The sequence below is a fragment of the Manis javanica genome, chromosome 6, assembly GCF_040802235.1.
Source record: "Manis javanica isolate MJ-LG chromosome 6, MJ_LKY, whole genome shotgun sequence".
In the NCBI taxonomy this organism is placed as follows: Eukaryota; Metazoa; Chordata; class Mammalia; order Pholidota; family Manidae; genus Manis; species Manis javanica.
This window is the reverse complement of record NC_133161.1, coordinates 548499-575864: the sequence shown is the minus strand read 5'-3', so window position 1 is coordinate 575864 and position 27366 is coordinate 548499. Positions and strand designations below refer to the sequence as shown.

The 27366-nt window shown below is 50.2% G+C and overlaps 1 protein-coding gene across 4 annotated transcripts in view; it reads right to left on the bottom strand.

Annotated features, from left to right (window-relative positions):
• Positions 1-27366, bottom strand: part of PTPRN2 (protein tyrosine phosphatase receptor type N2) — a 695060-nt gene that overhangs the window by 407498 nt on the left and 260196 nt on the right. For all 4 annotated transcript variants that reach the window (XM_036999404.2, XM_036999402.2, XM_036999403.2 and 1 more), the window contains exon 6: positions 14827-15187. In XM_036999404.2, coding sequence (XP_036855299.2) covers positions 14827-15187 — 361 coding nt within the window. The remainder of the gene's footprint in view (positions 1-14826; positions 15188-27366) is intronic.

Genomic DNA, 27366 nt, shown 5'->3' with positions numbered 1-27366 from the left:
ATGATCTGCACACATAATGTAGGGGGGGTTATGGGAAGGGCAGTACAACACAGAGAAGACAAGTAGTGATTCTACAGCAGATCTTACTATGCTGATGGATAGTGACTGTAATGGGGTGTGTGTGGGGAACTTGATAATAGGGGGAGTCTTGTAACCATAATGTTGCTCATGTAATTGTACATCAATGAAACCAAAATAAAAAAAAATACTGAGATGTTTTGTAGAGGAGACAGAGCAGCAGGCAGTCACTCACTCCTGGGGATTTACAGCTCTCGGGAAGAGACCATGTCCATTACATGTCTATGCCTCCATATTACCCAGATCCACGTAAGAATCTTGCGTGCGGCCTTATGTGTAACAGCTGAACGAGTGCACCCTCCCTCAAGTCCAAATGCCCACACAGGAAAGGGAGTCTGCCACTTACCCACACATGGGTGAGCTGCTGACGCCCAAGAAGGCACGGAGGCCAAAGCCAGTCACTGCACATTACGTACGATGCCACCGATGTCCAGCAGCCTCAGGGCCAGGCCTGGTGGCTGTGGGCGTGGCCTGCCTGGGGGCTGCTCTCTGGGACGGCGGGGATGGCTGCTGGTGTTAGTCACATCACACACATGTCAGAACTCACATTTAGGATCCGCACACCTCACTGCATGGAAATCTCACTCGGTAACAGCAGTAGGTGTGATGGGGACCCATTTCTGACTTGGAAGGTAACCTGGCTTTTCTTGAGTATTTATCGCTGAAATTTCTGGTTCCCGACCAAGTAAAGGTTTATGTAGGATGGTTATCAGCATGTCTCCGCCCACAAACGCAGCAGAGCAAGTTCACACACCCTCTCCGTGGCCTTACACAGTGATCACGTGACAGGTGGCGGGGGACTTCTTCTCCTTCTTACAAGTTAAGAAATGCAGGCTCTTGTGTTTTCTCAAGTTTCCTTCTTTTAGAGCTAAACCAGAGTTGCACACTCAATTCCTGGTAGCTTTTCACCCTCTCACCCACCGTGCCACAGAGCTCCTGAATGGCCACTGATCCGGCCCTCGGGGTGAGTATTTCGTGTTAACAGCACAGAAGGAACATGCAGCCTCTGCTGCCCACCATCGGCCACGAGCACCAAATGCTGGCCACAGTGAGCCGGCTCCTTCAGGCAGCGTAGCCGACCTCACCTCCACCCGAGGCATCACACCTGCCACAGGACAGGGGCTGTGCCGAGCCCCACGCTGAAGCCCCTGAGCCCCCTGCCATGGCACAGCCCAGCACAGGGACACCCCACTACATGGACCCCTCCACCACAGGGACACCTGAAGCTGACACGTCTACTCTGGAAAAGCATTTTTAGAAAAGGGGGCCAGGATCACCCAGGTCTCCCCCAACCCCAGAAACCATGAACACAGGAATCCTTCCCTCTCATCTCAGTGAGAATGAAAAATAATCCTGTTAGAGACTAAGCACACAGGACCTGCCATCATGCAGATGCAGGGACAGAGAGATGCTCGGCGCACAGAGCTCCAGGACTGGCCGGCAGCCGTCAGAAACCGGGCAGGCGCTCTGGCCGGCCAGGAGGGAGGAGGCAGTCAGCAAGGAGGACTCGGCCCACTGAGGCCGGGGGCGCAGCAGCGCCAGCCGCTGAGGTCTGTGTGGGCTGGTCGGCGCGGGCGCTAGCCAACGCCACCACGCACCCACACTGTGGGCAGCAGCCACGGACCTGCATTCTCAGGCCAGATGACCCAGAATCTGAGGGGCTTTCTCCTCCTTCCTTCTGCCTCCATTGTGGCTGAGACTCTGGCTTCTGAGCACTTATCTAAAGCCGTCATGAGACACAGTGGGGGTCCTCACAGGCTACGCCCCCGGGATGCCCAGCGGGAGTCACAAAGGGAAGACTGCTGCTTCCCAGGGACACTGCTGCCATGGAGATGGGGTGCTGTATCCTGAACACCAGTTCACGCTGCAGAGGCTCCGGGGGCCACGAGCCAAGAATCTGGGTCCAGCATGGGTCACGGGCTCCAGTCTCCCCTCCAGCACTCCTGGCGTGTGCTCGGGGCAAACCCTTACTCTCATTATTCCTCTATTTCCTTATTTGTAACATGGGACAGTGAGACATGTGTACATGCCACAAGTGCCAGCACAGTGAATTATAACTATTATCATGACAATACGGTGCGGGTGAAAAGTCATTTTGGCTCTCTTTGTCTTCCATCTCTTCCAATCCACCATCAGTACAAATGCTTGAATTTCTCTGGTACATTCTAGGCACAGTTGACTGAAATCCTCAAACATGAAGCAAACACAGTCAACCCCCCAGAATGCTTAGACCTGCAGGCTGCCCACTGCCTCCCAGCTTGCTCAACATTCCATTTAAGATCACGCATTGTGAGACAGTTCTTTGCAAAGTATTAACCTACAGGTAAAAAATGTCATCCTCAGTTATTAAGGCCAGACCCTAGGCTCCATCTGCACACCCATCAATCTACGCACTTGCTCCACCCACCCATCCTCCACGCACCCACCCACCCATCCATCCCTCCACCCACCCACCCATCCATCCATCCACCCACCCACCCATCCACCCATCCATTCCTCTACCCATCCATCCATCCACCTGCCCACCCATCCATCCCTCCACCCACCCACCCATCCATCCCTCCACCCACCCACCCATCCACCCATCCATCCACCCACCCACCCATTCACCAACCCACCCATCCATCCACCCACCCATCCACCCATCCATCCATCCAACCATCCATCCACCCATCTACCCACCCACCCTTCCATCCACCCACTCATTTATTCATTTCATCAGTTGGTACTGGGCACCCATTCTGTTTAGAGCCTGGGAGTAAATACTACTATGAGAAAGAATAGAGAATTAAAGGCATAATTTTGGGGGAGGCCACAATAGGATTAATACACACACACACACACACACACACACACACACACACACACATTTCAGCAGCCAGCAAGGCTCGACAGCCGTACAGCACAAGCAAATGCCATGTGTGGGTCTGACCCACTGCTGAGACCCTGCAAGGAGGTGAAGTGACATGTGTCTCATTTCTCTTTCCTCCTGAAATAGACCAGTGTTTGGGCAGTCACGCTACCCCAACTGTCACTTGTTTGTAGGCAATGTCTACCCTGAAGTTCAGGAAGCCTCCACACTTTTACAACATGACCCACTTATAAATCACTGTCTTTATTTTATCCTCAGAAACTAACAATTAAATTGACATAAACTAGGATCTGACAAATGTCACTTCAAAACTTTAAAAATATAAAAATATGAAACTTTATCTCTGCTAAAAAGGTAAAAAAAAATCTTATTATTTTTAATCTCTAGGGAAGGTAACCCAATTAATTTACTGATATTTTTTAAAAGATACACCGAAATTATGTCTTTTGAAGAATATTTTTACTATATGATTTTGGTATCTGAGTTACCTTAAAAAATTTTCATTGAAAGTGTCAAGAATATATCTTAACTAAGAAATCAATAAAATGTATGAAAAAAATAAGATAGACTAAAGGTAAGCAAAACAATTTCTTGCTGTTTGGTAAGTCTTGCCATTACAAACACATCCAATGTCACAGTGCAGACACTGTGGTGTAAACACCATCATCTGCAATCAGAGGCCAAGCTGTGAAGGCTGAGGCTTATCTGAGAGCGACAGTGCCCCCTGCAGGCACAGTGTCCTCAGGGGCCAGCACACAATGCCACAGGACACTTAGACGGAGGCAGGAAACAGATCCATAAACTTATGAGAGATTATTTACAAATGCTGAGTCAAAAACATGTTGCTGGGGAATGCAGACCTAATCAGAAGATTCACCGGCAAGAACGACCCGTTCCTGCACACCTGGTAACCAGGGGTTTGCTCCCAGCCTCCGCTGGCCTCTACTCATCTTGCAGGGCTGAGGCAGCCGCCCTAACAGGCCTCCAAAAGGTGCCCCCCTGCCTCCCACCTGCGCCCAACAGCAGCAGCCAGTGGACGCACTTCTTATCTCTCCTGAGAGACATTTCACAACTAAGTGGAGCCACTGACTCACGCTGTTTGCTGGTTTCAGAGTCGAGAACTTGATGACCATTATGTGTCATTAAGGTTTATTGTCCATCTGGAGAAAATGTTTCCTTTTAAGATCTCCACTTCATGGGCATCCTTCCATTCATTCCAGACTTAGGGACGTAGCCTGGTGGGGTTACTGTGGCAGAATCATAAAGCAAAGGGACAACACGAGTCACCATGGTCATCCACACCCTGGTTCGCAGCAAACTGGCCTCAGGACCACAGGCAGGCTCAGTCGCCCTCGGCACATCCCACCATGTGTGTGGCGATGCCTGCATCGCCCATACCCTCGGGCCGTCTTCTGTGTAGGGGGCCAGGGTCTGTCACGGTCCCTGCATGGCTGAACGTTCCCTCCCCTTTGCCCCCCACATGTCCCTCACCCAGTTGCTCTTCAGAAGCCGATCTGTGTTACCCGAGGTGGGGGCGACTCATTCCGAGCCTCATTAAGGTGAATGACGATCGGTGAGTGGCTTATGCCTCCTAGAGGCGCTTGAATTCGAGCAGGAGATAAAACATTCCTCCCCTCCTTCTCTTCTTCCTCCCACAAACACTGATGGCACGTTCTCTAGGCGCAGCTACTACTCTTCAGGGTGCAGGGACAAAGCAGTTAACAGAGCCCCTGCTTCCTTGGAACTGTCATCCGTATTAGAGGAGGCTGCAATTACTATTAATACGCAAATTCATAGACTGTCTGGTGGTGACAGGGGCTGTGGGGAGTAACCCCGAGCCTGGAAGGTCAGGTGCCACTTCATGGAGGATTTCTGGAGACAGCCAGGCGCCAAGTGGAGCAGCAGCCAAGACCCAGGGAGGCGGGCATGAGGCCCGAGGGCACTGGGAGGAAACAGTTTCCAAGCAGAGGCCACTCCGGGCAAAGGCCCTGAGGCCAAAGGGTCAGAAGAACAGTCGGAGGCGAGTGGACAACAGGACAAGCACCGGAGAAGCAGTGGGGCCCAGGCTCACAGAGGACATGGGGGCTTCCTGGGAGAAGGGGTCCCTGCTGTGCCTGAGCGGCGGCCCCATCCGGGTCACGCCTCTGCGGGGCCGTGCTGCTGCAGGGCCGGGGCAGGGCCAGGGCGAGGAGGCTCCTGTGATGACTCCACTGTGGCGTGGTGCTGGGGCAGCGCTGCCGAGAGGGGCAGGAGGTGCAAGGCAGGCCCAGTGGGACAGGTCCACCGGCGGACACGGCAGAGGAGGGCAGGCGGCCAAGTGGGCAGAGGCTTGGCAGCAAATCTGCAGGAGCCCGCACGCATCGCCCCAGACACCAGGACACCCTCGAGGCAGCCCACTGGGTCATGTTTGTCATTCACCAATCCCGGGCAGGAGGCTGGTAAGGCACTCCTGCTGGTCCCACGCAGGGCAAGTCAGACCAGAGATCCCAAGGGCCCACAGTGAAAGGTGGGCCACAGTACTCTAGAGAGCGCAGGGGGATGCCCGGGCGAAGGGCACTCCGGCGTCAGCAAGGCCAGTCCTCCGCTGTCGGGGAGCTGGAGCGCCTGCCCAGCCCTGCAGCCCCAGGTTGTCTGTGTAAAACAGAGCCCACGGTCCCCACCTGAGGAGATCCTCAAAAAAGTGGAAGAAAGGGCGTGAACTGTTGCGTGTCTGATGATAATACAGTTCATGTGAAATTATGCCCTCTTCTCATGATCTGCTGTGACGACTAGTGTCTGGCAATCACCGCACAGCTCTTCCCTTCAGCCTCCTTTACTTCTAGTCTCATTATTTGAGGGGAAGAGCGGGAATCGATCACCACATGAAAAAACTCATGATCTCTAAGATAAAGATCAGAGAACGGGGGACTTCCCAAGGGCCCCTTAGAATGATTATAATAAATACCCACCTTCAAAATGGAATAACAGAGCATAATTCCTAAAATTGCCTCCTCTCATCCAAAAGAGAAACTTCTTGGGATATCATTAGTGAAAAATAACTTTGAAACGCCATAGGTATGCAATGGTAGATCCTCAGTGGCTGGCCAGGGCGTGATGAGAACCATGAGCGCACATCAGAAACCACCCCGGGGCGGCCACTGTGATGCGCCGAGTCGCCCCAAGCACCACCGTCCGTCGCCTGGAGATGGACAGAAACGAGGAGACCTCCCTGTGAGGTCCAGCTGGCCCTGCTGCATCGGTGAGGGCCACGCACATCAAAGTGGGCCCTCCCCTGCTCCATCAACTGCACCGTACGATTCTGAGACCCAGCCAGCTTATAATGACATTTTAAGTAGCTTTCAATGCTCCGCGTGGGCTCTGGCAGAGCAATTACACAAAAGGTCAGGACATCAAATATGTAAGGCCTGGAGTAGGAGATCGACACTCGTGTACAACTGCTGAAGGCCTGACCTATTGAAATTATGTCTTAATAGGGCCCCTGGACAAAATGTCATAAGTTTTAGACAGTAGGCAATGTTGTGCGTATAACCTCACCACAAAGCTGATTTAACAAAGAAGATGTGAATCCTGCATAAAAGCTTGGCTCCCAAGTGCTTTCATCACCATGCATATGTGGAAGTACAGGTGGGCCACGTCCAAACACACATCACCACCACCACCACCACTGACCAATCCAACTCCCTATGACATGTAATAATAAGGCACAGGACAAAAAAAAACACATCAAATTATGTGGCTTGTGTTGGTGCTGGGGCGGCAGTCAAATTGCTTTTTAGAGGATGTTTCACTCAGGTTCACATTAGCATGAGTCTGCGTACTCAGAATGGTAACAGACTTACGACAAGGGGAGGTGGCCTGGACGTGTGCTGGATGGTAAATCCCAGGAGAGAATACAAGACTTTCCAGAGATGGCTGCCAGGAATAATAAACAAATTTTCTTCTCAACATTAACTAAATGGGCTAAGTCAGCAGAGTATCTGAATCCATCCCATTCATGGAAGTAACCTCTGAAGGTTGAAAGTTGTCCAACTACCCCTTTAACAAAGTTCCAGATGGCAGAGGACCAGGCACACATGTTAACATGGCTAGGAATTCAGTTTATGATCGGATTCACACCAGTCACCGCTCAGAAGCTCCGTGGCCTCCAGCCCCAGGCCCATGCGGCAGGGGCCCACTGGCACCCTCACATGCGGGGAGAGGAAGATTCCTCTGACCCCCTCAGCACCTCCCTAGACCCACCTGTGCCTTCAGCAGGCAAGGAGAGGGTCCTGCATGAGTGTCCGGGCTGGGATGCCCACCACGACATGAACAGGCGGGCAGACGCCACGACCAGCAAATGCAGGACTTCATGACTGAGGGCAGCAGAAGCAGGAGGCCCTGGACGGCCATCACAGCGCTCTGTCCCCGGGAGGGAGAGCATCGGAGGGGCCCCGTGGCCGGCCAGAGCGCGGCGGGTGCTCTGTGGGTGAGCGAGCTCGTGAGAGCGGGACAGCCAGCGGTCAGACACAGCGCTCAGCCACGCAGCCAGGTGAGCATCGGCACGACAGGCTCCACGCTGGCACAAACAGCAGCGGGGCTGGGGAGTGCTCACGGCCTCGGCCAGGCGGGCTACAATGTAGTGAGACTCCTGGCTGGCAGCAACGGCCAGGTGCGCACAGAAGGGGCTGAGGCCCGGAATGTCCAGGCCAAAAGCCAGCAGAGTGACCGTGTGAATCAAGCTCTCCTAGTTGCCACTCCAGGCTCTCCAGGGAGCAGGGCCAGGGCGATGGAGAATTCCAGCAGGCGGGTTAGAGGCTCCGTGTCCTGTGGGGCTGGAGTTTCCTCAGTGAGCAAGCATCACCCGGGGATCGACCACGCAGGGCGCTGGTATCATTGGTCAGTGGCCAACAGCGTCTAGGAAGCTGAGTAACACGCATCCTCTATGGTGGTTTCCACAATTCCTTAGTTACCATCGAGTCTCGAGCACAGAATGACTTCAACTAAAATATCTGTAATATGCAAACCTGCTGAAAGAAGTAAGAAGGGAAGGCCGGGGAGGGGAGGCTGTCCCCCACAAGCCGACGGGGAGGGAGGCCACCCACACTGCCCAGACACCAGCTCTTCCCAACTTCATCTACGGATTCAACGCACTTCCGATCAGAATCCCAGCAGGTCGCCGTGTGTGCATCGGCGAAGCGTGTGTGATGAGGCAAAGACCCAGAGCAGCTGGCCAGGGACCAAAGGAGAGCAAGGCTACAGGACTGACCCCAACGCTGACAAGGAGCAAAGACGACCCAGGGAGCAAGGACCGTGTTTCCGGCAAACGGCGCCGGAGCCTCCGCACATCCACACACACAACACGGACCTAGACGCGGACCCTACACCCTTCACAAAAGCAACTCCCAGTGGATCACAGACCTACATGCAAAACACAAAACTGTAAAACTCCCAGAAGATAACAGAGAGATGCTGATGACCTTGGGTTTGTCAATGACTTAGGTATGACACTAACAGCACGATCCATGAAGGAACTGATAAGCTAGACTTCAGTGATTTAAAAATTTCTGCTCCATGAAAGACACAGAGAGACATAGTCGAGAGAGAGAAAAGATGAGCTGCAGATGGGAGAAAATATCTGCAAAGACATCAGATAAAGGACTACTACCTCAAACATACAAAAAAACTGAAGACCCAATGGAAAGAAAAACAACCTCATTAAAAATGGGCCAAAGACCTCAGCAGACACCTCACCAGAGAAGGTACCCTGACTGCAGATATGGAAAGATGCTCCTCATCATGTGTCACCAGGGAAATGCAGACTGAAGAGATGCCACTCTACTACGAGAACGGCCAGAATCGGGGACACCTCAATTACAGGCAAGGACGCTGAGCAGCAGGAACTCTCCCTGGCTGCTGGCGGGGACGCAGATGGGCAGCCACTCTGAAGACAGGGGGTCTCTTACAAAACTAAACATATTCTTATCATACACCCTAGGAATTATGATCTTTGGTATTTTTCCAAAAGAGCTGAAAGCTTATGTCCACACAAAACCGGCCCATGGATGTTTCCAGCAGCTTCACCTATAAATGCCCAAGCTTGGGGGCACCCATGGTGCCCTGCAGAAGGTGACGGGTACTGTGGCCCATCCGGGCCGTGGATGGTACTGAGGGCTCACATGACACAAGCTCCCAGGCCCCGAGGAGACACGGAGGACCTTTAATGCACGTCACTGAGTGGAGGGGCCCCCCGGACATGATTCCACCTCCGTGGCCTCCTGGGAAAGGCACCACAGTGGGGACAGTGAAGACAGTGCCGCCAGGGGTTGGAGGGAGGGGGGTGCTAAGTAGGATTTTCAGGGCAGTGAAATTATTCTGCATGATACTCTGAGGGGGACGCGCCACACATCTGTCCAAGCCCACAGAACCTACAGCACCAAGAGCGACCCCAATGGAAACTGCCAGCTTCGGGTGACAATGTGTCGGTGCAGGTTCATCGACTATAAAAACGTACCATCTGTTGGGGGATGTTGACAATGGTGGGGCAGGAATATATGGGAAATTGCTGTGTCTTCTGTACAATTTTGTTCTGAACCTAAAACTGCTCCAAAAGATGAAGTCTATTTTTTTTAAAGGAATGAATTTAGGCTTTGTTAAAACTCAGTGACCATTGAGTCCAAGAAAACTGCAGTCAAGGTTCCGTGAGCTGAAAAGACTTATGCATGAGGATATTAATCATGGCATTATGTGAATAGCAAGGGTCAACAAACGACGTATAGTTCAACAGATATAGATACAGAACTGCATGTATTATGGAATATACATATGATAGAACATTATGCATCCATAAAAAATGTAAAGGAAATGCATTTAATGTAGCAAAATGCTACGATACAGGGAATCAGCAAAGCAGGCTCACAGCTCGGAAACAGGGTCACGGAGAAGGGACGGACTCTGCAGCTCGTTAACAGCAAGGCAGGTCAGATACATCGACCTGGGGACTCCAAGCTATCCGAAGGTCAGAAGCCAAGTTCCGGTATCTTACAACATTAGGATCCCATGTGCGAAAACACAGACTTATGCACACATCTTGGTTTCATGCAGGAAATCTGAAGGACACACGGACACTGTGGCCATGGGGCAGGCACTGGAGAACTGGTTGTGGGGAAGGAAACTTCAGGTTTTACTTGTACCCTCTGTGTTATTTGGATTTTTTTAAGTGAACATATCTTAATTTTATATATAAAAGTTAACTTAGAAATTTAAATATATCACAGTACATTATTCACAACACAGAAAAGGTGGAAGCCACCCAGGTGTTCATCCACAGATGAACAGATAAACAAGATGTAGTGTATTCACACACGAAATATTATTCAGCCTTAAAAAGTGAGGAAATGCTAACACACACCAAACCATGCACGAACCCCGAGGACATCGTGCTGAGTGAAATAAGCTATGAGTCACAGAAGGACAAACGCTATGTGACTCCACTGATATGAGGTCCCGAGAGGGTCACATCTACAGAGACAGACAAGAGGGGGTGGGGGCCAGGGGCTGGGGATGGGAGGGGGCGTCAGTGCCTAATGGGGACAGAGCCCGTTTGGGAACATGGAAAGTTCAGGAGATGGACGTGGGGGTGGCCACTCAGCAGTGTGAAGGTAAGTAATGCTCCTGACCTGCGCACATAAAAATGTTAAGATGGTAAATTTTAGGTTAACGTATTTTTCCATCATTTTTTAAATGTGAATATAAACAGTGGATATGACATGGCACTTTTTACTACCTGAGAGTGACCGGAGCTCATGGGACTTGCCCAAGCTCTCACCCGGGCAGAGGAGGAAGCAGCCTGGAGACCCCAGTGAAGGGGAAGACGCAGCGGCTCACGGGGCTGTTGGCCTCACCAGGAGGCCCCCCCGGAGCACACGACACACCGGGAGAAAGTGCCCAGGCACAGACAGCATGTGTCCTGGTCATGAGATTGATGGTGGCTTTTCACTTCTTTCTACATACCTATTATTCCAGTTTTGCAGAGTAATTGCTACTATCATTGATTAAAAAACATGACAAATGATCTCTTACAATTTCTGATTCCCAGCAGTGTGGTCAGGAAATGACAGAGCACATCCCAGGGGAGTGACCCTGAGCAAAGACCTGGGTCCCCGCAGCTCACACGAGGTGAGCTCAGAGTCCCGCACGCCAGCGCTGAGCCTGCGGCCCAGCCGTGCTGACGTCCTGCTTCCTACACGTCTCTCCATCGTGGCTTTAAAGCTTTTTGGAAGGTGAGGGTAAATAATAAATAAATGAAGGAAAAAGGCCTCTTTTTCATGATAAGTTGCTACAAGTGAATATTTGCCATTCACACTAAGTCGGGAGCCTGCTTTACATCTCAGGTACAGCTGGGATGTCCTGTTTCCATGTGAAACCTCAGCCCTGGGTCCCACGCTGGCCTCCACCATGCCGCAGGGGGCTGCCCTCTCCGTGGCACGTGCTCTGCCCTCTGCGCCACCGCAGGACCCTCCCCTCTTGCTCTGGCACTGCGGCCACTGGGCATCCAGAAGATGCAGCCTCTGGCATGCAATCCTGAGAGGCCACGACGCGCCAGCCCTCCGGACTCCCTTCGACTCTCCAGGGGAAGCCGGGCTTCGTGGGGAGGACGGCTGTGCCCCGTGCCCTCGTGGGGCTGTGTGGGGGAAGCTGGGCAGTCTCCCAGGCAGCGGCTGTGAAGGCCCAAGGGGCATCTGCTGCAGTAGAACCTGATCAAAGCTCAGTAGTGCACTGAGTCAGAAGGTAATCTCAGGAAGCCCCCAGACTTCCCAAGGAAATTTAGAGGAAGGTCGGTTTTTTCTTGCCCTTTTTCATCAAATATTTAAGATGAGAGATCTTCACATCTTGCCCTGGCTGGCACCTCTGCTCCCACCTGATATTTTTCTACTCCTTTGTCCCCAAAGGGTTGGCACACAGCTCTGCATCAATGGAGAGTCACGGGAAGCGAGAATTCGGAGCCGCAACATTTAAAGCATTAGAGGCCAGGACCGAGTGGCGAATAACAAAGTGAATTGTGCTTAAACCTGCATTTCAGATAACCGGCCTTAGGAGCTCCAATGCTGTCTTACGTGATCTGACTTTTGAGGTAAATGCCACCATTTACCCCTCAGTTGCAGTTTCCTCATCAGGAAAATGAGGTTGAAAATAATACCATCTTCAGGCTGATATGAAGAGCAAATGAGACCACGTAGGTGGAACAGTGGTCAGCTCGTACCAGGCAGCACGGGCCCTGGGATGCAGACGGGAGAGACCGTTTCCCACCTCCCTTGGCTCGCCGTCCAGGAGGAGACCAGCACCCCCGAGGGGCCACGCAGATCCGCAGATGGTGAGGTGTGCTCTGCAGGGCACGGAAGGGCAGGGGGCCGCGAGCCTCTCCTTCGGGGTGGGGGGCTGTCTTGCTAGAGATGGGGCACTCTTCAAAGTTGGGCTGAAGGAGAGGCCACGTGGCCCTCAGCTGCCAGATGCTAGAACAGGCACCGCTGGTCGGCACCCTCTGGAAGGGCACAAGGCCTCTGAAGCCTTCTTGTGGGCTCACGTCACAGCGCGGACCCCCGGGCCAACTCCAGGCAGCGAGGCCCATGCCCCCTTCAAGACGCAGTCAGAAAACCCACGACATGAAAAATGCCACAAGTAATCCCGTTTCATTTGTTTTTGAATGGTGCAAGGGAACAGTGAGAAGAAACCTCCTACAGATTGGAAGGGGCACACCAGATGCGTCCCCCAGGCCATGGACCTCCTCTGGACCCTGCTTCAGAAGACCCGAGTGTAAGGAAAGTTTATGGCAACTGAGAAATTTGAACACTGGTGAGCGTTTAGTGACACGAAGACATTATGGTTGGTTTTCATGTGCTGAAACTATTGCAGCTAGTTTCACAGAACCCTTGCCTTTCAGAACCCAACACCGCAGTACTGGCAGATGGAATCGCTTGATGGCGGGAGCAGGAGAGCATAGAGAAGCACAAAGGAGGCTGGGAGCTGCCGCCTGGGGATGCCCGCTGATGCCATCACGGGGCTCACTGGTCAGTTCTCTCTCTACTTTGTGACTTTTTTAAGCATACACACTTTACATGACTTTTTTAAGCATACAGCGCAGTTGGGAAGAGGCACATTAAAAAGATAACAAATACTGCAAGTTGGCAGAGAAAAGACACCAACCAAATTATGTAGTTAAAAAGGGTCACTGAGATTGGAAAGCATTTTCAAAGAGGATTTTCCCAGAGATCCACACCTCGGGGGTCACAAAGAAGAGCAGGAGGTTCTGGGTGACGGCAGGTAGGAAGCACCTCTCAGCAAAGGCAGCGGCCACACGTCGTGGCCTACCCGTGGGCCCACCAGCTCTCTGAATTCAACATATGGGCTGTGGCATTGACCCCTTCCTATTCCAGTAACTAGGACAGAGGCAGTCGATAAATAGGATTTTTTAAGTTGTAGGAGATGGGAAAAGAGACAAAGAAGGGGTGTCAGAGAGCAGACGCCGACCGGATGTCACATGCTAGGGGGACACAACAGCAGGAGTTGAAGAGCAGCAGTTGAAGAGCAGTCGGCACCAGGGAGGACCTGGGCATCTGGGCAGAGGCCCTGGGGGCCATCTGATGGCTGGGGTGACCTCCAGCAGCACGCCACAGCAGGGGGGTCACATGGTGCTCAGCGGGGAGGGGGGGCAGACAAGGGCCGCTGGTGGGGCTCGGCGATTAAGGAGGCAGAAGGCAGCAGGGCCCCCCAAAGGGATGTCCTGGGCCGTGTGCAGCACAGAGCAGAGGAGAAACAGCCCCATGGGGATGCTGGACGCAGGTGCTCCTCCAGGTGGCCAGCCTCCCTGGATAAACACCAGTCCCACTGACGGTGCATTTATGTGAAAACAAGCATAGCAAATACAGGATGGGAGCACGGAGAAGTGCCGGCGATGGCCACATGCCGTCCCTTGTAGCCGTCGTGTCGCACACCCCCCATCTGTCAGTGCCTCGGTGGCCCTGCGGACAGAGCGCCAGGCCTGCGGAGCCGATCAGCAGCATGTGCAGAAGAGGCTGTCGGAGCAGACTCAGTGAGGTCCGCACCCACAGAATGCAGGCACCGACGTGAATGTGATCTTCAGTGGACTAAAAAAACCTGGTACCTGCTTGATTGTACTTTACTATTTGTGTATCTTCAAAAGAGGAATCATATTTTATCAGACTCTCACTTTAATTTTACGGTCTTAAAAATGCTGTTAGGAAATATGTAATGAGAACCCTCTGCATCTTATAGAGAAGCAGGACCAGGCAAACACCCCTTCTCCCGGGAGGGTCCCAACTGGGGCAGCGACTCCATGCGCACTGACGCTGGGCCTGGAGGGTCGGTCACCCCGAGGGCCAAGGAGGGCCTTCATGCATTGTGAGGGGCACTGATTTCAGACAGGTTCTTTGGGGGGCAATGCACAAACCATAAACACGTGAGGAGCCCTGAGGTTCGCCATGAGGAGGGTGAGGCATGTGGCAAGACAAGCCGCAACTGAAAGTAATCGTGTTCAATTCCCCAAAGCACTCTGTGGCCAACACGATTTGGGGACTGGATTTGGCCACGTTCCTCAAACTGTTTCACCTTCATCAATAAAGTCACGAAGCTCTAAAATCATAGGTGAGGGTTTTAAACCACATGGGAACTGAACACCAGCAGGCCCGACTCCCTGGGCGGGGGCCACCTCCCTCAAATGTGCTGCTTGACTGGCACCAGTATGACCACCTCCTCCACCTGCACCGGGGGGGTCAGTGGAGGCCTGGCTGTGGGGACGGACACCCTCAGAGCACCAGGTGCATGGGGGACCGGCCCCAGGAAAAAGGGAACACCAGCAAGGGGTTAGGGTGAGGCTGACTTACCACTGTCTGCTCTGAGGGGGACCTTGGGGTCTCCAGGAGGTGAAGGCCACGTCTGAGGGGCTGCCGGCGCTGGAAGAACCCTGGCTGCTCTCCAAGGTGCATGCAGAAGGTGGTGTGGCTCCAGCTCGCCCTCCCTGGGGGGCACGAGGGACTTCCGAGCTGCATAGGCACCCAGCGCGGCGACCAGATTCTGCCTGTCCGTGCCGCTGTCCACCTTAGGGCCGAGCTGGTCAGGCTGCAGCCGGCCGAGGGTCCGCAGTGGGCGGACCCTGGGGTAATCCACCTGGGGTGCAGGGGCGAAGGTCAGAGCTGACGTTTGGGCCATGTAGGTCAGCATGCTCACAGCGAGGGGGTCTTCAACCTGCAGGTGAAGGACAAAGGGCTGGTGAGTCCCCACTGCCAGCCAGGCACACCAGGACAGCACTTGTTCTCAGATCCCTGGCACTAAGTGGCAGCGGTGTCTGTGAAAAGCACACCCACAGAGGCAATGTTCACCCCGCCCTACTGGGACCAAGCTCACCGCCCATGCACATATTTCATTGATTTTTAATAGCAGCTTTGTTGAGATGTAATTCACAAGCCACAGAACTCACCCAAGTCGGTGGTTTAGGCATATCCACAGAGTTGTGGGAACATCACTGGGGTCTAATTCCAGGGCACTTTTATCCTCCCAAAAGGGAACCTCATGTGCCTTCCCACCCCAGCAACCACTCATCTCTGTCATGATGGGGTCGCCTGGTTTGGACAAGTAACGCGAAGGCGACCATATAACGTGTGGCCTCTGTGCCTGCTGTCTCTCACTGGCGTTTTCAGGGCGCATCCACATAGCAGCCTGTGCCAGTGCTTCATTCCTCTTTTGTGGCTAAAAATATTCCATTTTAAGGACAGAGCACATTTTGTTTATTCATTCTTCAGTCGGTGGTTATGTGGCCCTTTACCATTATGAACGGAGATAAAGCTGCTGTGAACATTTCCATACAAGCTTTTGTGCAGATGTGTGTTTCTGTCTCTCTCATTGTGCCTGGGAGTGCAATTGCGGGGTTGTGTGGTAACTCCACATTTAACTTGTTGAGCAGCTGCTAAAATGCTCTCCAGCGTGGCTGGGCCACCTTACGTTCCCCTGCTGTGTAAGGGCACCAATTTCTCCACCTCCTCGCCGGCACTTGTTATGGGCTGTCTTTCTTCCCAAAGGTTAAGAAGTGGTGTCTCATGGTGGTTTCGATTTGCATTTCCCTGACGGTTCACGATGTGGAGCATCTTCCCTGTGCTTCAGGTTTCCTGTGGAGAATTCTCTCCCAGCCCTTCATCTGCGATGGTGTTTACTGCCCTCCAAGAAGCAGCTTCCCCTCACCAAATCCCTCCCTTAGCAGAAGCGCCAGCCGCTTTGTCTGGTGGTCTTTGTTTCACTCCACCTCCTTCCCTTGCTGATCACTGAGGTCGCCTCTACATCCTGTCCCTTTAACAGCAGTATTCTGCACCAGAGACCTGCCATGGCCTCACTGTCGTGACTACATATCGAATCCATTATCTGGCAACACAGTCCTCCATCAGCCTCCACCTGCATCTCCTCCTGGCTCGGTCCGTTTCTCCAGAGGACATGTTCTCGGCACATTTTGTTTTGCCACTAGACAAATCAAGGCCTCTAGGACGGCTACAGCAGTGTCAGGAATCTCACCACTGAACCTCTGACTACGGCACCATCTAATTTCGTGGACAAGCACAGTCATTCCAACCGGGAGGCCCAGGACAGATACAGCTGTCCCGGCGACTTGCTCAGAGCCCCGCGTGGTGCGGTGTGGGTCCAAGGACCATACCTTTTTACAGTCTTGCCCATTTGTATTTTTGACATTCACCTCCCTTGGGGCATGTGATCAATACTGAGTTGATGGGGTGCATACCTTGGGATCCAGTCAAGAGGTCCAGCAGTCACTGAATTTCATACAAGTGGTTGAGACTCCCATGACTGCCTATTTTTAAAGATATGTGGGTTCAGCGTTTCGAGATAGATTTTGGTGCAAGCTGGAGTTCAGGGAACAGGTTGATATGGTTCTAGGTTTCCATTTTCACATATCAACCTGAGTAAATTACTCAACCCTTTGAGATCAATTTTCTTCTGTCAAAGAAAGAGAGTGGACATGATCTCTAAGATTGTTTTTATTTCTAGAATGATTTTACCTGTCACCCAAATTGTTAAATTTTGTCCAAGGACTAGCTCAAAACAACCGCCTTTCTCTTAGAAAAGAGGAAGTGAGATTCATTAGAGAAAGGGAGAGACATATAAAATGCTCCCCCACAAATGGCGCCTCCAGCAGTTCCCCACAAATTGGGTGGAACTGTCAATCTTAAACTCAGCCTGAACTCCTCTTCAGAAAGGCTGTCCCTGAACACGTGGTGGGGTCACAGTGCTGGGGCTGGGGGTCACATCCAAATGCCTCATTAATGTGCCCACAAGCATCTCTCCTCCCCTTGCTGTGAATGACGCCTCATCTGAAGCTTCTACTCACAAGGCCTTTAATTATAGTCACAGAGGAAAACTCCAGGCAGAGGACAAGCCAGGCTGAACACAGAGCACAACAAATCACTTCTGCATGTAATCCACGCAATAGACAAGGTAACGGTCTGCTTTGGGTCTCTACGCTCTAAACCAAATTAAGGTGGGGAGGGGAAAAGAGTACGTCAGTAGGTAAACTGCATAAAGAGCAGAAAACATCCATTTCACACCATGCACGACGGTGTCCTCGGGGGGGGCTTACGCAACCTCAAGGCAGGGTGCCCACCCCATAACCACGAGGCCTGGGAGCCGGGAAAGTAGCAGCGAGGAAAGTATTCTCATGGGTGTGGCTTCAAGTCTCAGAGGAAAGAGCTCACAGTTGGAGCTGGATTCTGGGACACGGTGCCTGGGTGCGAATCCCACCCTTACAAGCTCAGGGACCTTGGCTTCGGTGAGCTATCTAACCGCCAACCATCTGTGAAAGGGGGACGACAGTGACGGCGGCCGCACAATGTCAGGGACCACGGCCACAACCCCCGCCACCATCGTCACGTCCCCTCCCAAGGCCTTCGCTTTCCTTAACGCCATCAGAAGCCCAGCTGGCAGGCAGCTTCTGGTCCCACTTCCAGCTCGGAGCCCAAAATTCTGACTCACCTTCAAATACCCTGTTCTGAAGATGCTTTAAGCCTCATTCAACAAACCTGTGGTATTAGGTCTCCTAAAATAATGCTGAATAGTTTCTAAGACCGTAGCTGCCCCAGTCTGGAGGTCAGCAAAGGGAGGGTGTTAGTGGCCAGGTTCCAGCACACGGCACGGCCAGTGCCGGCAAGGCAGTCCCTCACACCGCAGAGGTCAGTGTGGGTGCCCCGCAGGGAGGGGGTGAGCCACAGGCTCTGCTGGATGAACGCGGGGGGAGAGGCTCGTTCAGGAGACACCCAGTCCCGTCGGCACGGCTCTGTGTCACCTCTGTGATTCTGGACAAGTTCTCTGGCCTCTTCAAGCTTCACTTTTATCACCAGTAAAACTGGAAAAATAACTCCTTTTCTTGGAGCTCTTGTGAGGATTAGGGAGAGGATGGGTTAAAGTGCCCAGCTCAGCAGAGGGCCTAGAGGAGGCATTTGACAAATGGCCTCAGCATCAGCACCACCTCCACCACTGTCCAGCACTGTCCCCTCTGTCAGCACGACACTGCTGTCACCACCTCCACCACTGCGGTTTGCCAAGTGCCAAGCCCTGGACTTCATTCTACAAGGGAAGAAAGTGTCAAACATGGACCTGTCTTCGAGTAGCTTGCAAACTGAAATGCAGGTTAGGTCACAGACATTAGTGACTATAACTGAAAGTACATTATTAGAGAAGTTCAGGGACTTGGAGTTTGGAAGAAAGTGACCATGTTCAGCTGGGGAAAACACAGCAGCTTCCTGGAGCCACAACTTGCCGTGCACATGCTTACCAAACAGCGAGAGGCACCGTCCCACCGGGGTCAGGGGAGCACAGCCAAGCCAGGCCTCCTGCCCCAGGTGGGCATCAGCGCACTGTGGTCCCAGATGGCGTGATGATGAGTGCAAACCCCCAGGAACGCCTGGAGGCCTCAGAGTCCCACTCGCCAGTGGACACGGGGTGGGTCAGACTCCCAGCTGCACACTGGCCATTGCTCCTCAGATATTCCCTGTGCCAGGGACCCAAAATGAACTGGGAAACCCAAATCGGGCCATCTTTTGACCAGACAACAAACACTGCCTCCAGCTTGTCTCATAGCCTGAAGGCAGCGTTGACAAGCACACTGATCAAGACATGCTGCTTGCTGCTGGGTGACAAAGCGCCAGCGCAGGGCTGTCCATGGGCTCCCTAACGAGATGGCCGTGGTGCCACAGGGCGAGGCAGTGTTCCGGAGCTGCAGGGGTCTCAGGAGCCCCCACCGCCAGCTCATTAAGGTGAAGCCGGGGTCACTTCTGCTGCACCTTCCTGTGCTCTGCCTGAGAGGGCCGTTCTGACGAACTGTTCCCTCTCCCCCGGCCTCTCAATGCAGTGAAAGGCTGTCAGTGCTTGACGGTGTTCAGCTGCTAAGTGGCCTGCCCATGTGCAGGGGAGTAGATTGGGGGTGTCACTGAGCACTGCCACCAGCACAAAGAAATCTGTGCGCTCAGGGCAGCCTCACCCTGGTCTCTCTGACCAGGACAGCTGGGCTATCTTTGCAGCTGACACACCTTCCACTTAGAAAAATCAGTCACCAAATGGTTTTTACCGAGTTCACTAAATCCGTGAGGTTGAACAGGTGTTATTTTCTAAACTACATGATCAACAAATATTGCTGGAAGTTGACCCCGACACTACATGTGGGTATCTGCAAGGGGCACTCCTTGGGCTACTCAGAATCATCCTGGAGACGCCGGGGGCGTGAGGCAGAAGAGCCGCCCTCGCCTCTGTCCTGCTCCGCACGGCCTTCTCCTCAGTCACCTCCGCTCTGCTATGCTCTCTTTCTGGCCTGCCTTTTGTCCAGCAGCCGCACCCCACAGCCTCTCACTGGGCAAGTAAAAAAAGGTGAAGAGATCAGACTGAAACAGTCACAATCCACTGTTCTCTCCGCATTTGGTGGCACAAAGCATGGAGTTACAGGTCACCAGCTACCGTGACCCCCTGGGGAACATCAGACTAATGACCACAAAACGGGTCACGTCTTCTGAGGGCCGGTCCACGCGGTTACTTGGCTCTAGATGTTTTCATTCTTTCTGACCCTCACGACAACCCTGTGGTGCAGGCACGACTACCGCCATTCATGCGCAAGGAGACGCCCTCCCAGCGAGCAAGGGGCACGGCTTGGAAGCAGCCCCGGGCATTCTGTGCCACAGAAGCAGGCAGGCTCACCCTGATGCCTGTCGGGCAGAAGTGACAGGCTTATGCTCAGCTGGGTTTAGACAAGGGAACTTGGGGACCTTCTTTTGGTTTGAAAAATAACCATGAAAAACTGGACAAGAATTCCAGGGTTCTGATTTCAGTTCCACCAGTGCTTGAGAGTGACTGTCTCACTCTACCTGTCTCAGCCTCCAGCTCCTGCTGAGGGCCCTGCTCGCCCGGTGAACAGGGGTCAGCAGAAAGCCCAGCGGCGCTGTAGGTCACTAGGCTAGGGCTGACTGTGTCCACCCCACCCACTCTGAGGGATCCAGGTGGGGGCAGTCACCACCTTGGGGGGCCTGAGCAGCTGCTCACGAGCACGTGAGTGAACTCGGAAATGAGGAGGGATAGCGTCTTCTGCCCACAGGATTCCTCACTGGAGAAAATCATGACAAACACGTGGCTTCCCACAAAACCTCACTGCAGCTCACCCTGTGTTCATAGCCACTCTCCCCGCCCAACCACATCTCCTCCCGGCCTGTGGCGCCCACCCCCAGCCGGCCGCAGGCAAGACACGGAAACAGAGCCAGGAAGGGGGCAGGACGCGGGTCCAGACGGGAAAGTGTGTGTGCGGTCAAGTTGCAGAAGGTCACAAACTGACCCCAGCACCTCTGTGCCTGTCACACCCCAGGCACTCACCTGCTGGTGGGGGGACGAACACCTGATGACAGGCAGGCTGGTTTGCCCACTGAGCGGGTCTGAGCTGGTTAGGCCTCGGCTTGTGGTAAGTACAGTGGGCAGGTGGGGCCTCCACCGGCAGGGACTGAGGAAGGTGCTCAAGTGACCAGGCCGCAACACATCCTGTATGCTGGGCACAGACCTGAGACCCGCTGTAAGAGAGCCCAGCGCCCCACCAAAGGTCAGCAGAAATAATGGCATGAAAAGGCCGCTTTGCAAATCAAATCAATGTCATGGACGTGACACATACAAAGTCGTGGCTGTGGGCCTCACGGCTCCACACCTCTGCACATGCTGCACCCAGTGGCATAGCTAAGTAGGGGGCCCAAGGAAACTCTGTGTCCCTGAAAGTGTACCCTAAAGTGGCATCTCTTCAGAAATGGACATGGGCCATGGGCCTGCGGGCAGACACCTGGTTGTTTCCAGCCTGGGGCAGCTGTGAGTAAGGCCGCATGCGAGTCCCCTTGGGAAGGCACGTCCGTTCTCTTGGGCAGGCGCCCAGGAGCGGGATGCTGGGTCTTGGGAGGGATGCCGTCGAGCATTAGGAGACCTAGGAGTGGGCCGCACAGTTTGTCTCCACTGGCTCGAGAGGTCCCATCATGCCATATTCTCACCAAGAGTTGGCATTATAGGTTCTTTACTTTCAGCCAACCTGGTGGATATGAAGTGGCTTTTTTTCATGGTGTCTCACTGAACTAACCTAATGACTGCCTAGCACTTTTGACACCCTTAATAGCCACTTGTAGATCTTTTTTCATAAAATATCTGTTCAAAACTTTAACATATTTTTGTGTTGGATTGCTCATCTTTTTCCTTTTTATCTTTATTAAGGTAAAATTAACATTCAGGACAACTTAAGTGTTCATTAGTAAATGAATGGATAAAGAAGATGTGGTAAATACACACAATGGAATATTATTCAGCCATAAGAAGAAAACAAACCCTACCATTTGCAACAACATGGATGGAGCTGGAGGGTATTATGCTCAGTGAAATAAGCCAAGCGGAAAAAGACAAGTACCAAATGATTTCACTCATCTGTGGAGCATGAGAACAAAAGAAAACTGAAGGAACAAAACAGCAGCAGAATCACAGAACCCAAGAATGGACTAACAGTTACCAAAGGGAAAGGGACTGGGGAGGATGGGTGGGAAGGAGGGATAAGGGAGAAAAAGGGGCCTTACGATTAGCACGTATAATGTAGTGGGGGGCACGGGGAAGGCAGTACAGCACAGAGAAGACAAGTAGTGACTCTACAGCATCTTAGTATGCTGATGGACAGCGACTGTGATGGGATAGGTGGCGGGGGGGACGTGGTGATGAGAGGAGTCTAGTAAACATAATGTTGCTCAAGTAATTGTAGATTAATGATACATAAAAATCAACATTCAGGAAACAGCGCGCATGTGCTCTGACACAGGTTCACACCCGCAAACCCTCACCCAAACTCAGACAGCGGGCTCGGCCCCGCCGATCGCCACTGACTTGCCTTCTGCCACCTACACACTGGTTTGTATCTTCTAAAATTCTGTATAAATGGAATTATAACAGTACATACTCTTTGTCTCTCAGTCAGCACAATTATTTGAGATTCACCCACGCTCCTGCATGCATCGATAGCTCATTCATTTTTACTCGTGGGCAGCATTCCACTTTATGGAACAAACACACTTTATCTGTTCACTTGTTGACGGGCTTTGGGTTGTAGTTGGCGTTACTGTTAAAGCTGCTGTGAACATTCATGTCCAGGGCCTCAGACGGACAAAGCTTTCCATTATCTTGGGTAGGAGTGGGATGGCTGCGTGATAGAGTGGGTGTATGTTTAGGAAAACGTAAACGCTTCCCAAAGTGGCCGTACCATGTCACGTGGCCCCAGTCCAGCCCTTGGTACAGTCAGCCTTGGAATTCAGCCCTTTTAACAGTGTGTGGTGGAATCTCTTCTGGCTGTAACTTTCATTTCCCTGCTGAACAATGATGTTGAACATGTCACATGAGCTTATTTGCCACCCATTTATCTTCTTTGGTGACGTGTCTTTTCGGATCTTTGGCTCAATTTTTTATTTGCTTACTTTTTTCTTTTTAATGAGTGTAAGTGTTCTTCATACATTGTAGAGAGAAGTACTTTTTCAGGTGTAGTATTTGCAAATATATTTCCCAGCCTTTGACTTGTCTTTTCATTCTTTTAAACAGTATCTTTTTTTTTTTTGAGAGGGCATCTCTCATATTTATTGATCAAATGGTTGTTAACAACAATAAAATTCTGTATAGGGAACTCAATGCACAATCATTAATCAACCCCAAGCCTAATTCTCAACAGTCTCCAATCTTCTGAAGCATAACGAACAAGTTCTTACATGGTGAACAAGTTCTTACATAGTGAATAAGTTCTTACTTGGTGAACAGTACAAGGGCAGTCATCACAGAAACTTTCGGTTTTGATCACGCATCATGAACTATAAACAATCAGGTCAGATATGATTATTTGTTAAACAGTATCTTTGAAAGAAGAAATTTTTTTAATTTTATGAAGTCCAATTTATCAGTTACTCTTCTATGGATTGTGCTTTTGGTATCATATCTAAAAATCAGCTTGGGAGAAATTGCCACCTTAGTACTATTGAGTCTTCTAACACATGATAGTGGCTATATATATATATATAAATTTAGGCCTTCTTGAATTACCTCATCAATTTTTTTTAATTTTCAGGGTATTTTATTAGCTTTATTTCATAATTTTTGATACTATGGTAAATATTTTTATAATTTCAATATCTAGTTGTTTGTTGTTAGTACATAGAAACACAACTGACTTTTGCATATACTTCTTTGCATTCTACAGCATAGCTACACTTACTCACTAGTTTTAGCAGCTTTTTAGAGATTCCACCAAAGTTTCTAAACAGCAATCATGTAATCTGGATATCCGCCTTTTCTTTCATTTTCCTGCTTTATTGCCCTGGCTAAGATCTCCAGAGCAGAAGAGATTAGAGCAGGCGTACTCCTCGGATTCCAGGCTTTACTTGGGAGGCATTCAGTCCTTCCTCCCTCAGTACGATGTTGCTTGCAGGTGTCCATCTTGAGTCAATGTTGGCTTTTGCCAAATGTTTTTACTGCATATTTTGAGATTATCATATGGTTTTCATCTTTCTAATTAATTATACTGATAAATTTATTGTAACCAAACCTGCACTTCTAGAATAAATCTCCCTTGATCATGATGTATTGTCCTTTTTTATATTGTTGGATCTGATTTGCTAAAATTTGTCAAGAATTTTTGCTTTTATATTTCTGAGAGATAATGATCTGCAGTCTTCTTTCCTTTAATATCTGTCCCTATATGAATTTGATCCTGTGACATTTTTTGAGACTTATTTTATGGCCCAGCACATGCTCTATCTTGGGATATATTCTATGTATACTTGAAAAGAATACATATTCAGCAATTTTTAGGCGCATCATTCTATAAATATCAATTCAGTTAATTTGGTTGATGGTATTGTTCAAATCTCTCTACTGGTATTTTATCTCTTTGTATAATCAGTTACTGAGAAAGGAGAGCTAAAAAGCTCTAAAAATGATTATGGACTTCTATATTTCTTTGGTATTCTTATATTTTTGCTTTATGCATTTCAAGGGCTGACATTAGGTTCATAAAGAGAGCTCTCTGTTATCTTAATGAATTAACCATTTTCTCATTATAAAATGTTTCTGATAATATGTCTTAAAGTACACAATGATCAATGTTAATACAGCCACATCACCTTTCTGATATGTAGAGTTTCCATTGTATATACTTTTCGTACTTTCACCTTTAATCCATAAATGTCTATTTCATGTGCTTTGGTTTTAGTAGAATGTAGTTGAAATTTGTTTTTCATTTTTATTCAGACTGAATGTCCCTTTTTATTTGGAGGGCTTAGCCATCTGTGTTAATATGATCGCTGGCAGGGGCGGACTCAGGCCTGCTCCCCTGACACCTGCCCCTGTCCGGCCCGCACGGTCTTAGCTCACCTCTTCCTTCCTCCTTTCTTTCCTTCACATGGATAAATAGAGCATTTTTTAGCATTGCACTTTATCCCTGAATTTTTTGCTCATTTTTCAAAACTGTTGCTGCAAGAATTATAATGTGTATCTTCAAGCTATTACACCTTCAAATGACATGTAAAACTCCACAAGCAAACAGAAAGCCGCGGTAGCGTCATTCCAGAGTCCTACCTACCCTGTGTGTTCCTGATGTCATATGTTTTTCTTCCACATAAGTTATAAAACCCACAATTCATTTTTACTATTTTGTTTTCATATCCAATAGTCTTTATCAAAATGTTATATGTCTTATATGTATTTTTTCGTATTTACTTGCAAACATAGCATTTCTGGTTCTTTTCATTCCTTTTTGCAGATACGGGCTTCTGTATGACATCATTTCTCTTCAAGCCAAAGCAAGTTTTTTAGCATCTCTGTAGCACGGGTCTTATTAGAGACAGATTCTCCTTGGTTACTTACAGTTTTGAACAATACAGAATTCTAAATTGACGGTGTTTTTTTCCTTTCAGTACTTCAAAGATGTTCCACTATCTTCCAGATTCCGAATGAGAAGTAAGACTTCACTCTTATAACTACTGCCCAGATGAAATGTCTTTCTTTCCCTTTCTTTCCCTTAAGACTTCATCTTTGCTTTTCCTGTTTATGATACACTTAATGTTTAGTTTTCTCCACATCGATCCTGCTTCTTGTTCACAAAACTTCTTGGATCAGTTTTTTATGTCTTTTATCAACTTTGGAAAATTCCCAGCCATTATTTCTTCAAACACTTCTTCTGCCACATTCTCTTTCTTGTCCCTGTCCAGGACTCCAACAATACATATGTTTGAGTATTTGATCTTGCCCCACAAAACGAAGATGTTTCATAACATTTTCCCACTCCTCTTATGTTCTTCATGTGTCTTTTTTTTTTATCACGTCCTTCGGCCTGACTTGAAATTCACCAGTTCTTTCCTCTACTCTGTCTGGTCTATTGTTAAGTTCATCAGATGAATTCTCTACTTCTGGTCTCTCAGCTTTCACTTCTAGCATTTCCACTCAGTTCTCTTTCATTGTTTCCATCTCTCTGCTGCAATTTTCCATTTGTCCATTTATGTCTTTCCATCTTTGCCACTCAACCCTTCAGAATATTTAATTATTAAAATGTCCTTTCTTAATGGTCCCGGTAACTGAGTCATAGCTGGGCGTTCCTCTATTACGTCTCTCCTTCTCTGACCGAGTCACATTTTCTCATCCCTCCGTGTATCTCCCAGTTTTTGACTATACACTGGACATTTTGTATAAAATGGTAATAGAGAATACAGTATATACTTACGCCGAGAAGCCAGCACAACCCTCTAAGCGATGAGTTTCAGTTTAAACCTCCTCAACAGTATAGAGTAAACCGGGATTCACGGCGTTCTCCATAGTGACTGCAAGGACAAGTGACCCGTGCTGCTATGGTCGATAAAAGCGGCAGCTGGTTCCCACCGCCACCAACACAGAAGGAATAATCACACTGATTTAGCGATCAATAAGAGCCCAATTAGTGTGTCAGAGCCTTGAGCCGGTAGGTTTGATTTAAGAGGACCAGTGTGATTTTACTCCCTCTGGTTTCTATTATGGAGCAATCAGTATTAAATCCCCTAAAGATAACAAATTCTCAGTATTCCTCTGACTCCCTATGCTAGCTAGATCTTTGATGACAGATACACAGAAAAAGATGATTTATAAAATAACTCATTGGAAATTGGTTGCCCCTTGAAATTGCCAACTGAAATATTTCATCAACCAAGAGGCGAAAGGAACAGAAAACAGCCTCAATCCCTCGCTGGCTGTATTTATGTGACAAGATGTCTGCACAGTGGCTTGGATTACATCTGAGCGTGGACTTCCTGGGCTTTCTCCAGTCTTTGTTCATAGAAAGATGACTAAGGGCTTTCTCCTCATGTAAACACTGGACAGAGAAAATAATGAGTATAAGGTTTTCATGCATTTTTTAATATTGAGAAGCTTCTATCTCAACATGGAACAAAAATACCTGAGCCAAAAATGCCACCAAGTGCTCGTTTTCTGAATAACCCTTGTGGCCATCACTGAAATGGCTGTGTGGTGGGATGACCACAGAATCCATTATTCACACGGGTATTCACGAGAGGGAAGGGAGAACCTATTAGCAGTTACCATGGGGCAACAGGCATAAATTGGCACTGCCCAGGCACACCACAAGGTATGGCATTCCCCCAGCTGGGAGTTCTTAAGATTACAGAAGCCAAAGTGACAGAAGGTGGCAAACGGCTGCTGATGGAGGGCCTCACAAGACCAGGGCCAGCCCCCTTCTCGTTTCTTTAAGTGGCAAGCCGGCAGGGATGACACACTCATCCTCTCGCATGCACCTCGGTGGCCTGAGGGTAGCATCCGAGACCATGGACCCACACCCAAGAGCTCAGGCCTCCCGA